Source organism: Camelus dromedarius, chromosome 8, assembly GCF_036321535.1.
Source record: "Camelus dromedarius isolate mCamDro1 chromosome 8, mCamDro1.pat, whole genome shotgun sequence".
Lineage (NCBI taxonomy): Eukaryota > Metazoa > Chordata > Mammalia > Artiodactyla > Camelidae > Camelus > Camelus dromedarius.
Genome location: NC_087443.1, coordinates 16,277,549 through 16,290,963, shown reverse-complemented (window position 1 = coordinate 16,290,963; position 13,415 = coordinate 16,277,549). Strand labels below are relative to the sequence as shown.

Below are 13,415 nucleotides of genomic sequence, written 5' to 3'. Positions count from 1 at the left end.
AAATATCTCAAATGTATGAAAACTTATGTGTAATGCTTCAAAATGCAGATTTATAATACTATTCACACTAAGAGCTGAACACTTTCCTTTTCTCCATAACACATGCACGTGGTCTGACTAAACTCAGAACGTATTATTGCTTAGAATGCATGAAACATTCACTCCAATTGCCAGAGAAATGTCCTGCTATGTCATAAACATAAGAAGCTAATAACAGGTAGGCAATATTGAAATCACATAATCTTCTTTTAGAACAATTCCCTCATTCTCTCATAAGTCACATATTCATACTCAGCCTTACCTCCTCTAAATCCCAGTCATGGGGCGCCTCCACGTGAAACCTGGAGCAATCCAAAGAGTCAGCCTTGTGCTTACACTCTCTGGCAGGCTGGCTGACACGAAACAACCCTCCAAGCTCTTCCCTGGTATCACCATCTTCTTCTTCTTCATTATCCTCTGTCACTAAAGAAACCGCCATGATAGAAAAGTGAGAACAGATCTACCCACTAGAGGACTCAGGACTGAGGGTCCCTGTTTGTGGTAAGTATGGTGGTGCCCCTGAGCGCATCAGCCACAGACAGAGAAGGCCAAGGAACTCCTCTCAACGTCTGGAGGGCAGCTGCCCTCCCGCAAGGCAGCAGCAAAGTGTGCACTGAGGAGGGAGAATGCTGGGGCTTGGGGGAGGGAAGAGACACTTAAAGGCAGAGTTTTCAATTATCATAAAGAGTTCTTCTTGAAGAGCACTGAGTCTCTAATTAGTAACAGCACTAAGGCAAAACCTGAACGGAAATCAGTAAACACCAACCCTCCGATTAAATGCTTCTAGCTCACATATACTCCTTGGCCTTGTTCTAATCACAAAATAAGGACCACAATATCAGGTTCAACGCTTTGTATTTATTTTTTGCATTATTGGGTCAAGCTCTTTTCAAAAAGAATATATAGACATATTAATAAAATACAAAATCAGAGAAGGGCAAAGGGGGGAAAGAGAATGAGTTAAACACAGAGCTCATTCTCCAGAAGGGGAAAAAAATGCCTTTATAGGCAGAATTATTTTTCTGGCACTAAATTCTACAAAAATTTTAATGAAAGACTTTGTATAGGAGGTACAAAATTACATAATGGAGAGTATTCTCATCAAAAGTTTTATGGCAAACCCATAAATCTATTTCTTATGACTGACTTTGGGTCCTCATGACCTGATGATTAAAAACATCTGCCAGATCTAAACTTTGACAGCCAGAAATATCTTATGGATACCAAAAGTACCACCCAAATCCTCCAACCAATTTTCTCACCCCCTTTTCAGAAAATAGTCTAAGAAACTAAAATGTTTCTAGATCTGAACCAGAGCTTCTTTTACCTGTCCCATAAATAAGCTTTCGAAGATTTGGAGCTGTTTGCTGCTGCCTCAGAAAGGCCTCAGCTGCCTTCCTGGACAGGTCTTCCTTCCACTTGAGGGCACCTGAAAGGACCAACACCAACATCAGTTAAGTCTGTTTATCTGTCCTCTCTGCTTCAAGCTCAGTGCTCATTCATTCTGAAATCCCTTTATGAGGTGCAATATTTGAACAGTTAACAAAATCTCCAGAACAGCAGACCCTCAAATGTAGACATTCAGTTTGTAGAACATTTTCAGTGCCAAGTTTATAATGGCCGTTAAATTAAATTTAAACACACCTGAAGTTTCTGTGGAATAGTTATTTTCTTCCTTGTAATCTTCTTCCTCTTTGAGTAAGTCTTCTATATCACTGGTCTCATCGGTTAAGTTCTCTAACCCCAGTTTCTGACTACTGACCACTTGAGAAGGCTCTGGGAACTTTTTCCTAATAACCTTTTCATTTTCTGAACCCTCCGCCTCCTCTGTACTGACAGAAGAGTTTTCTTCAGATTCATCTTCGGATGCAAATGCCTCTTCAGCTGTGCAATGGCCTGAATCTGAAGTGGTGAGGGCTGCCTTTTTCACTGTCAAAGACTTCTCCAGATGCAAACTATCACTCACACCATTAGTTTGTAATGGTCCTCGCTTAGTGCCTTCTCTGACAGCCTTAGATTGTAAAATACTCCTCTCTTCCTCTGCAGTGGAGTCCTCTTCCTCACTGCTTTCGTCGGCTTCCTCTGCTTCTTCTTCCACTGAGCTCCTCTCAAGGTCATCATCACTATCGGCAAACGCTGGCAAATCCATCTCCACGTCTTCTTCTAGCTCAAGTTTTTGCCGTTTGATACCTTTACCAGACATATACTGTTTATCAGTCATTTCAGCATCTTCCTCCTCTTCTGTCTCATCATCACTAGAGCTATTTTCCAACCTGTCACCTTCAGACATTTCTTCATCATCTTCATCATCACTGTCTCCAGACTTGTCTTCTTCATCTGCAAAAACGGCTTTCCGACGCACTCGCCCAGTTTTCAAATCCAACTGCTTTTCCTCTTTCGGCATCAACAGCCTGTATTAGAAAGGAAAGCAACAGAACTCAATTTGCACAATAATTGGCTAATCTAGAAATGGCAAGTCAATAAATATGCAAAGAGATAGTAAATAACTTTAAGAAATGGTTTTAAATGACACAGCACAGAGAGGAACGATTTGCTCAATACTGGAATAGTTGATAAGCAAACTCATGCACATTTCCCTAAAAACACACTCTTCAAAAGAATTTATGGAGAGAATAAAGAAATAATCTTTAAAAAATGTCTGATTTCAGAAAGAAATTGCTCAAAAGGGAAGTGAGTATTTAACAGATCTTTTAGAAGACTCATCATTTCCAAGTTTGAAACAGATGATCCTTAGAGGAATGGCTGACTCCAGGTCCAAGGCAGGGAAAGTACAAAGTAAGCCTGGAACGTCCTATTGTGTCAGAAAGCAAGAAGGAGGCAAGGGCTAACAGGGCCAAGCCAAAAGGACAAAGACAGACTAAAGGCATCACAAAAAATAATGATAGTAATGGGATAATAACAGATGAAACTATGAGATATCAGGAAATTAAGGCTTAGAGAGATTGATTTCCCAAAACCAGTAGTCCTATCGCACTTAATTACCATGCTATATACCAACTGCTAGTTGGAGGGCAGCAGATGAGTTTCCCCAAAAAATTTTTCCTGCATTTATATATACTTACAATTATAAACTAATCTTGTTTTCAGACTAATTTTTAGTGGGAGTCATAAATCACTATAATAAAACCAGAACACCCACTATGTATAGGTATACAAATTCCCAATTCTGACTAAAAATAATTCACATAAGCCAGATATTAGTGGAAATCAACCCACAGAAGACATTACAACGCAATCTAAGTAAAAATTTTAGAGACAACACATGTGGCTTCCGGACAGCCACCTGAGCAAGCTTCCTGACTCTGCTTGCTATTTTGGACATTAAAATAAAGCCAAGTGGCCTTAGGACTCCTAAGAAACAAATCAACCAATGGAAAGGTTTTGTGATATTCAAGGAATACTCTGAGTTTGTAAAAACTGAATCCCATATATTATTTCAAGAAAATACTTACACATGATGTTCACATAAGCGAAGAGCCCTCAGAAACACATGCACGTACAAAGCAAAGCAAAGCAAAGCAAAACCAAACAGCCTGGAATGAATCCCACCAAAATGTTTTATGATGGCAGAATTATGTGTGATATAATCTTCTATAATTTTTTTTATTAAAAATAGAAAAATAGCAAACTTACCCTTGATTATCTATATCCTCTGACCCCAGCGGTTTGGAATCAGAAAAAAGTGTCACTCTACTTGAAGCCATCTTGGCATCAATAGTGGAATGGGTGGAAATGAGACTCTGGACCAGTTCATGGGTGGGCCTCACCTCCTCCTGTCAAGGCCACCAAGAAAGAGAAAGTGAGGAACGCACAAGGATTCTGAAGAAAAATACACTGGTTTCAATCAGTTTCTCAAAATTACCCTAAACACCATTCCTAAGAACCTTTCTTACTGCTTCAAAAAAAAAAAAAAAAATCTTACAACAAAGCCTAAAATTGATTTCTCTCTCATTAAACTTTTCCAAAGTTCATGGAGTATACAATCTAATAACCTAAATACAGAGGTGCCAATGCTACAGAAAGCATTTATTTTGGCCCAATAAAAAAATCCCATTTCAGAACAAAGAAATTAAAAATCTGAAGTTTACTTTTTTTAATTTGTTATCTTTTTATACAAAAATTTTATTCAAGGAATTTACTGCATAAAAGATCCCTCCCAGTGAGCAAAGCTGCATGTGTGAGGGCACTCACTATAGCACTGCTCCAACCAGAGGAAACTGGGGGTGAGCCCCACGGCCCTCCAAGGATTGGTTCAGTAAAGGAGAGTTATCGATACAACGAAATACTACAGTTATAAAGAGATTGGAGCATCTCTACAAATACTAACAGGGTAAAAATGGCATCACATATTCTTAGGTGCCCCCAAAGAGTTGCAAGAGCATTTATAGTTGGATCTCATATAACAAATACTACTGCTCTCTCTCACACACACACAAATACCACACATACAGTGTTTACATATAATGTATAATAATCTAAAGATATAAACAATATAGTCTAAATAAACATGTGTATGTTTAGAGAGAAAGAGAAAGAAAAAGACCAAAGAGAGCCAGAAAACACAGATTTTGTATAATGAGAAGCAGGAAGTATGCCAAACTGTTTCCAAAGCTCACACTGGGAGACGTGGGTCCCCTGTGTATCTTGGCAGCAGGGAGGTACAGAGGACGTGACTTTCACCTTCTGCTTGGTGTAGTTAAGTGTTCCGTATATTTACAAGATGTATATTCACATGAAGATAAAAAGCTTCAGTAAACAAAAGCTGACTACAGTACTTCCCGTGACTTCCCTCTCACCGATTCCTGGAAGCCGTGGCTGCCCCCAAGGTCAACGTAGACAGCATCTTTGTCATACAGCACACCACCAACTCCAGACAGAGGTGCGTACACCAACTTTTCTTTCTCATTTAAACAGCGCTTCTTTTGTTGTTCAGGAAGCGCACAGGGGTCTGGGAGGAAACTGACGTCACTCACAGCAAAATCTCCTACACCTGGAAGACAGACCCAGAAAGATGGCTTCAGCTGACAAGTGACCGCTGGCAGAAATGGCCCACAGTCAGAAGGCTTCAGCCACAACAAAGGCATTGGTTGACACCAGCACTGTGCCTCTCTAGCTAAACACCACCATCAGAGCGGAGGAAATTTGGTCAACTTAACACCTTTGCTGAACGATGCAGAGCTGACTTACTCTTAAACCCTCCAGCAAGATGAAGCATCCTGAGAAAGAAAGTCATCCCAAGAGCTCTACAAATACAGTATATTTTACCACAAAAGGATACCTGGCATGTGAATTTGGCTTTTATTTTTCAAATGTGCTCCTCTTAAATAACCATAAAGAGACACCTTTCGGTCACACTTGCTATTTGTTCGGATATCTTCTGGGTTTGTCAAATCTTCCATCCTGGAAAAATAAAACTCAATTATATGGCAGAAATTAATGTCAAAGTTCCTATATCTCTCTTCACATTTCAATGATTCATCACATTCAGCAGTTCACTAAACATATTGTTTAGAAAATTATAGAAAATACAGACATAAGAACAGTTCACCATCTACCGGAACAAAAGGAGCAGACACATGACTGCCTCTCTCTCAAGCTCTACATGATACACACTCTATAAGCAAGATGCCAAAAATGGGGAATGACATACACCTGGGGTTATGCAAGAGTGGAGAACATATCCAGAAAAACCCTTTATGGAAGATTAAGCTTTGATTTGGGTTTCTTAGTGTGGCTTAGATTCTGGCAGGTGGAGAAAGGGCATTCCAGGCCAAGAAAAAAAATACGAAGAAAGCATAAAGGAAGGAAAGCACAGGGCACATCTGAGTGACAGGAGCAGCATGGTCCAAAGGCAGCATCACTGAAAATGAAGACTACATCCTGTAGCCTTAAATGCTTCAAAATCCTCACATTTTTCTAAACATTTATTCTTTACTTACTCCTGAAGCCATAGCATTTTTAAGAAAGGATACGAAAAAGCAGGTATTTTCCATCAACTATATTTCTCTCTCCACTGTTTAAAACTAAGACAAAATAAGCTCTAGTACTGTTCCTTTTCTAACCTTTTTCGCTTTGAAACATATGGGTCAGGAAGACGAAGTTTACATTCACTTTTTACCTGTCTGCAAGAATATAAGGGTGAGACGTTTGCCATGTAAGAGGCCTAAACTTCATAACTGTAATAAAACGGCCCAGATTATGAATTTCTTGGTTTTGATATTCTCCATGCACCATTCCAGAAAGGTAGAACAGCTTCGCACCCTAAATATTAAAAATTAATTAATTAATCAATTAAATTTCAACTGAATTTTTGTCACTACCACACCAAAATAAAGGCCTCTAAATAAGAAGCAATACTGAATAGATGTATGTATATGTATGACTGAAACATTATGCTGTACACCAGAAATTGACACAACATTGTAAACTGAAAATTAAAAAAAAAAAAAAAAGAAGCTGCAACGGTAAGAAAGGGAGACTTCTAGCAACCCATCTGTGCCAGCACTTCCGGAAGGCCTCTGGCTTCTTTCAGGACTCATCTTGTTAGGGCTTTGTAGGGACAGAGCTGTAGATGTATTTAGTTTCAAGTCAAGCAGTGACATTTGAGTGCAGCATCGCACAGAAGGAGAAATGAGGCTCCTGGGCAGCAAAAAAATTCTGTGACCAATGGGACACAGTGGTCTTGGGGAGAGGAAGCAGTGGCAGTGTGTGTGCAATACAGTTCTTGGTCCTGTGACAAGGAAAAACTTTGGACAAATTCTACTAAATCACAAATCCAAAAGACATACAGCCAGACGCTGCCTCGTGCTGGTGCTGGGAGAAGCAGAGATAAATAAGACACACCAAGAGGCCCAGAATGAAGACTATCGTGAGGAAATATTCCAGGGACTACGAACAGATATATAAAGGAAACTAAGGAGGCGATCTTGTAGAGAGGTTTGTTAATCTCTCCTTTTCATTCTATTTTTAAAGGATTATAGTACTATTCCTACCGGGTAGACTTCTGTCCAGAACCTGTGTTTTAATCTCTTCTTTGTCTTCTTCAGTTGCTTATTATGCTTGAAGGAGTCTAGGTGAGTGAGAACGCCCATAATTTTAGGAAAGCCATGTACTTGACAGATGTTTAGAAACTCAAATGTTTCCATTTCAAACCCAAAGCTGGCATCTATAAGCATCAGAACCTAAAAACAGAAGAGAAACAAAATTTCTCAAGGAGGCTACCCAAAACAGACCATCATCAAACAATGGCCCACGGGTCAAATCTGGCCCATCACCTGTTCTGCAACTAAAGTTTTATTGGAATACAGACATATTAATTTCTTTATATTGTCTGCAACTGCTTTTGCATTACAACCACAGCTAAGTAACTGCAACAGAAACTGTGACCCGCAAAGCCTGAAGTATTTACTATCTTTATATACAGTCCTTTGCTGAAAAGTTTGCTTACTCCTGCTCTAGATTAAAAAGATGTATACGAAAGGCATCTTTCTTAATATGTGTATGCTTTTAAAATTAATATATGGTATATGTTACATAAAAGAAATTAATGACATGCTGAATTGTTTCAATCATGTCAAGTATACAAGATTTAATAACACTGTGCTATTTTGTGTGGCCAACGACATACTTATTTTTATTAATCGCAGAATTACATAAGCAAAATGTGAATGGTACTTAGTTTCTGGATATTAAGATGGCACAACTATAATAATTACATTAAATTACTTTTTATTTTATTTTTTAGGAGACTTCCTGAACCAAAGGATAAAACCTGCATCTTCTTTGTCACCAATGAAAATGAATAAGAAAATCCAACATATCTGTCACCCCACACTTCCTCATCAATATGGTTTAATTTTTTTTTCTTTTTAGCTTTATTTTTGCTAGTTTAAAAGGTAATTAATGAACATGACCATTTTGTAAGCGCATTCATGACTAAACAATTTCCATATGCTGAGTACTGTCTAGATTTTCTATTATAAACTTTGACAACTTCTCAAGGGTAATCCATGTACTTATTTTTACCATAACCGTTAAGAACAGAGTTCCTGATACCATCAAGAGCAAAGTTCCCAGCCTCAGATAAATTACTTAACTTCCGGGACCCTCGATTTCATCATATGTAAACTGGAGACCCAGTTACCTCTAAGGCATGCTGGGGGATTCGATGAGCTAAATTTGTAGAAAGCCTTTAGCACAGTGCCTAGCGAGGGTCCAAAAAATGGTACTTTCATTAAACGTTTTCTCTGTCCTATGGTTTGCTTTTAGATTTCAGAATACATTTCATTATGTGCATTCCATTTATATTATTTACCCATTTATTACAACAATTATTATTATCATTACCATCAATTCAAACACATCTATTGTATCCCTGATGATACGCACCATTCCTTTAATAATCATAAACCTCTTCCCTTCAACATGGGATTAACAACCTATCATAATGCAGCAAGTCCCCACCAGAAATTCACACCGTCCCCAATAACTTACCAAATCTGCTACTTTAGCCAGATCAATCATCATGTTAATGTCACACCCACATTCAATAATGGTGAGTCTGCGCTTTTTACCTGTAAGTAGAAAGATAAAAATTTTACTTTTAAAAACCTTGGGAAAAAAATCTATTAACTCTAATTATCATTTTTAATTGCATCCACTAAAGCACCTTACACACTTACAAAGAGTATACCAGAAATTCATTTGCAGAGGAGAAAACTGATCATAAAAAATAAATTCCATCTTAGTTTTCTTGCAATGTTCACTAATTTTAAAGTAATACCAAAAGACTAGCCATATGAATCAAGTGCTCAAACATGTACAATTCCAACTGGAATGGGCAGACAAGTAGGCTTCATGATGATCATGATCCTCCTTTTCAGCAGTGGGCCAATGCTTCTCTCTCTAATAAAGTTCCTCTGTTCTCACCACAGCTAAAACATCTTAAAACCTAACGCAACAGAATGTTCATGGCATAATCATTATTTCTAATTTAAGTTAAAAGAAATCAGTCAAAATAATGGGAATGCCTTAATAAGAAAAGCCTCAATTCAACTATATTATTGCTCTAATAAGAGATTTCAGGTTCTACCACTGCCATTTGGGAATCTGCTTCAGTGTCCCTAAAAGTTTAGAAAGGTCACCATTTCCCAGAGCAGACAAGCTCCCACAGGAAAAAAAGAGAAAAACTCCCTCACTTCCACAAGAACGTGGCTTCGTGTGGGCAAGCCTGGTATGTAGCAGGGACTCACTATCTGTTAAAGGAAGGTGCTCCACTCTAACCAAGCCAGCCTGCCTAGGCCTGCCAACCCCTTCAGAGGACCACAGCTGGCAAATCCATACAGCAGTCAGAAGAAGGTATACATCTACATCATTATTATCTATCCTTTTCTGAAGCTACAACCACCTTACTAAAAGTACAAGAGTGGTAATATGAAGTGACAGTATTACTTTAACAGTCACCTGTCAAGAAAATATTCAACAAAGACATGTATGTCCCCCAGACGACAGGATGTGCCACGTCAGTCTCTGACAGCACTCTCCTACCTGACACAATTGTTACAGGGCCCCGGATCTCGGTCAGCTTCTGCCTGGTGAAGTTCCGAATGAGGCACTGGATCAAAGTGCTCTTTCCAACTTTTGGAGGCCCCATCACCACCACCACTATTGGTGGGGGCTCCAGTGGAGTTCGATCAACCACTGGAATGTGATGCTTTTTTGTCTTCAAATCCTGAGTTCTATTTGTTTACAAAAAAAAAAAAAAAGTAAATTCACTTTCAAAATATAAAAGGCATCACTCCTAGAAGCAAAGATTTTCAAGAGAGCAGAACAGACAATATGTGAGCACAATTAACTTGTTAACTTCTAGCCCCAATCCAAATAACCACTTCAGTAACTATATGTAACAGACTGACTTCGACAGTACAGTGCTGAAAACCATATACACCTTAAGTCTGATTGCTTTGTTAGTTGACTGTACTAGTTTAAAAAGAAAACAATAAGGCAAACGTGGAGGTAGTGTACCATAATAAATAAGAGCTGAGGCTTTGGAGTTAACTTTGGCTCTTCTACTGGGAAAATGGAATTCAATAATGGTTAAATTACACTGCCTTTAACGTACATATAATAAGCACTCATTAGATAAAGCTTTTTAATACTACATATTACAATTATATGAAACATATCCAGAAAATGTAATACCACATCTATTAACCTAGAAATTAAAGTTTACAAACAAATACAATAAAGAAACTCTCAAGCTTCTCTCTTGGGCAAAAAAAAGGCAGTAAGTGTGCAGATGCTAGAGGCAAGGAAAGACTTCTCACATTTTAGTTAAAAAAATACGGCATGCATCTCCATGTCCTTCAGAGTTGGAATGGATTCATGAACCCAAATATCTGGAGAGGCTCCTACTGTTTAAAAAGAATAAATGGAAAAACTACTAGACTCCAGCTAAACATACCTGTGAAAGGATCTAGCCATTCGCACAGCAGACTGGACTGCAAAAGCTTTGGGGTTTCGCTTCCTGGCATCTTCCTCATCTCCAAGTTGGAGATCCTGCAAATGCCGTTTCTTCTTCTTTTCAGCTTTGGGCCCACTATTTTTCTTTCTGTGTTTCTTCTGGTCTTTAGTCTCCATAGTGGCTTTTTACCAATTCACACGTAATTCTAACCTACACTGAATACACTGAATGGGGTAAGGATGGGGGAAACATTTTACAATCCAGAAAACACCCAGAGAAAAACAGTATATTTCATTTATCTCCTTATGGGGAGATACGCATTTGCTCACCCATTAGGGATGGAAACTGCTTAACATTATCCCCAATTTCACTTCTATTATGCTAAAAATCATTTACCTCTGTTTAGGTTACTTTTTGTCTTAAATGTCTACATCAGCATTGTTCATTTCTGCAATGATGGAAATATTCTATATTTTTTAATACAGCCACCAGCCACGTGTAGCTAGTGAGAACTTAAAAGGTACCTGGTGAAACTGAGAAATTGAATTTTAAATTTATTTAATTTTAATTAATTCAACTCTAAATTCAAATAGCCGTATGTAACTAGTAGTTACCATACTAACTCAGCCCTAAATATCAATTGGACTAATGAAGTGGCTTCCAAACTTACACTATGTTTATGATAGTTTGAAAAAGTAAATCATTTTAATAACTCTCCAACATAATGGCAGTATTACTTAAAGTTACTGCAGAATCTCTAAAACTTTTACATCATAATAGTCGTGTATATACATTAAAAAAAACAATCCCTACGTGTGTGCAGTATGATTGGCCCTAGATGATGCCTGGACATCATACGGATTTGCAAAATCCTCACAATAATTTCTGAGAGTCCCAGGAATTCATGGCCCATAAATTGGGCATCACTGGATTATTTATTTTTTTTTAGGAAATCAGGTCACATACAATATGAGCGCTTGCTTTAAAAGGCGGGGGGGGGGGGGTGCTCATTTCATTCAATTAAGGTTCATTTCAGTTCAATAAGCACTCATATCTGCCTATAATGCGCTAGGCACTGTGCATGGAGATGACTACAGCTATGATCTGAACTAGTGGAGGAAATCCAAACCAATGTCTCCTGTACCATGCAGTAAGGGCCACATCAGAAGGCTGCACAACTGTTGATCGGTCAGATTTCCCACGGACAGACACCAGCGGAAATACAAAGTCCACATATACCAGCACAATGTCAAAAATACAATGGCTGGGACTTAGGAGAGCTTGGTTCTAGGAACTCTTTAACTAAACAGCTGTGTGATTTCAGAGACATTATTTTTCTTCTCTACTATATTTTGGTTCCGAACTTGTACTGATGACGCCTTTCTCCTTTTCTTTCCGCAAGTGGGGGCACAATTTGGAGTCAACAGATCTGGCTCAGCTCTGAGCTATCTGCTAGGATTCGCCTGCCCTTTAACGACCTCTCACCTCTCCCTGACACCTCCCCTCCCAGTCCCGGCTCTCTGCGCGAATTCCTTCAACACTTTCCCGGCAGGTACGAAGTATGTCTGCCCGTGGCAAGAGGCGCTTGTCGGGAGCAAAGACTGTCCGGGAGGGCCGAGGGAGGACCTTACCACGCGCGCGACTCGCGACCCTCCCGGAGCCCCAGCCCTGAGGACCCCACCATCGCGGCCTCCCCCCAGCCCGCGGCCGTTACCGGGTTCACAACTGCTACTCCTCCTCCGGCCCACATGGACAGCGCCGGAAGCGGAAATGCACTCTATGAGCAAACTCTATACGCCGGCGGGAAACAAAGGGAGCAAAAGAAAGCGTTCCGCGGAGGGACGACTTTCAGGGAAAACCCGAAAGGAAAGGTCGTGATTGGCTGAGGGCGGTCGCAGGCGACGATTGAGCGGCGCACTCCATCTAAAGCAGCGCCCCGCCGCCGCTCGGCGCTGCAGCTCTGGGTCTCGGAGCAGCGAGCGGCGTTCATGCTCGAGTTTACCCGGAGACTTCGGTGAGAGTGCCGCCTGGCATCTGTTTCCAGGTGCGGGAGAAAAGCCGAAAACAACAGATTTAGCCTGCTCACCCCGGAGTCACCAGGCCCGTCTGCTCTGAAAGCTCCAGGCACCCGTCCTCCAACTGGCCTAAAGGAGTAGCATTTGATTGGGAGTCACACTAGTTGGTCCTCTTGCTCATCCTTAAAGATAACTTAAAGAGATTTCTCGGAAGTCTTTGGTGCTGGGACCCTCTTTTGCCGGGACCAACAGTCTCTGACCCTGCATGAAATGACTTGGCCTTTCTCTGTTCCTGGGAAAGGAGCTTTCCCTGCGGGGCTGCAGCTTCTTGCAGTTTCCTTGGAGCACAATTATCTTCCCAGTGTTCCGCCCATTCCCACCTCTCCGGTGAGCTGAGATGCGCCAGTGCCTAGGGAACTAGGTACATTTTCAGGGTCTTGGAGGTTTTCTTTTCAATATGATCCCACCAAGGCACCTGAGGCTCAATTTTTCTACCTCACAGTACTAGACTCACTATGGTAATCGAGACCCCACTACGCCTCATGCCTTTTCAAAGCGGTCTCGTTCTCCCTCAGCATCCCACAGCTATTCGCTCTGCATATCCTGTACACTCTGTGGTGTGCTTGGGAGGCTGCTGTACAAGGCAAACACTTCCCTCATCTGTAAAGAGCTTATAATTTTGTAACTCACTCCACTATCCTCTTCTTGGAGATTTCAGTATACAGGTAGATAATCCTAACTTCTTGGCTCCATGGATCCCATTCTTATCTTCTGCTTTACCTCAGATTCTCACTCCCCCTGTGATCATACTCTAGGTTTTGGCAGGTCCAAGGACTGGAACTCCTGAAGCATCCCACTCTAAAACACCACCTGATTTC

General features: G+C 40.3%; 1 protein-coding gene across 1 annotated transcript in view; it reads right to left on the bottom strand.

Annotated features, from left to right (window-relative positions):
• Window positions 1–12,308, bottom strand: part of BMS1 (BMS1 ribosome biogenesis factor) — a 32,646-nt gene extending 20,338 nt beyond the window's left edge. Inside the window, exons 1-12 of the mRNA XM_010989931.3 lie at window positions 12,237–12,308; window positions 10,523–10,746; window positions 9,607–9,797; window positions 8,554–8,633; window positions 7,053–7,241; window positions 6,179–6,321; window positions 5,339–5,460; window positions 4,857–5,050; window positions 3,694–3,833; window positions 1,684–2,450; window positions 1,367–1,468; window positions 302–462 (exon numbers count right to left, since the gene is read on the bottom strand). Coding sequence (XP_010988233.1) covers window positions 302–462; window positions 1,367–1,468; window positions 1,684–2,450; window positions 3,694–3,833; window positions 4,857–5,050; window positions 5,339–5,460; window positions 6,179–6,321; window positions 7,053–7,241; window positions 8,554–8,633; window positions 9,607–9,797; window positions 10,523–10,698 — 2,265 coding nt within the window. The 5' untranslated portion in view covers window positions 10,699–10,746; window positions 12,237–12,308. The remainder of the gene's footprint in view (window positions 1–301; window positions 463–1,366; window positions 1,469–1,683; window positions 2,451–3,693; window positions 3,834–4,856; window positions 5,051–5,338; window positions 5,461–6,178; window positions 6,322–7,052; window positions 7,242–8,553; window positions 8,634–9,606; window positions 9,798–10,522; window positions 10,747–12,236) is intronic.
• Window positions 12,309–13,415: the final 1,107 nt, after the last annotated feature.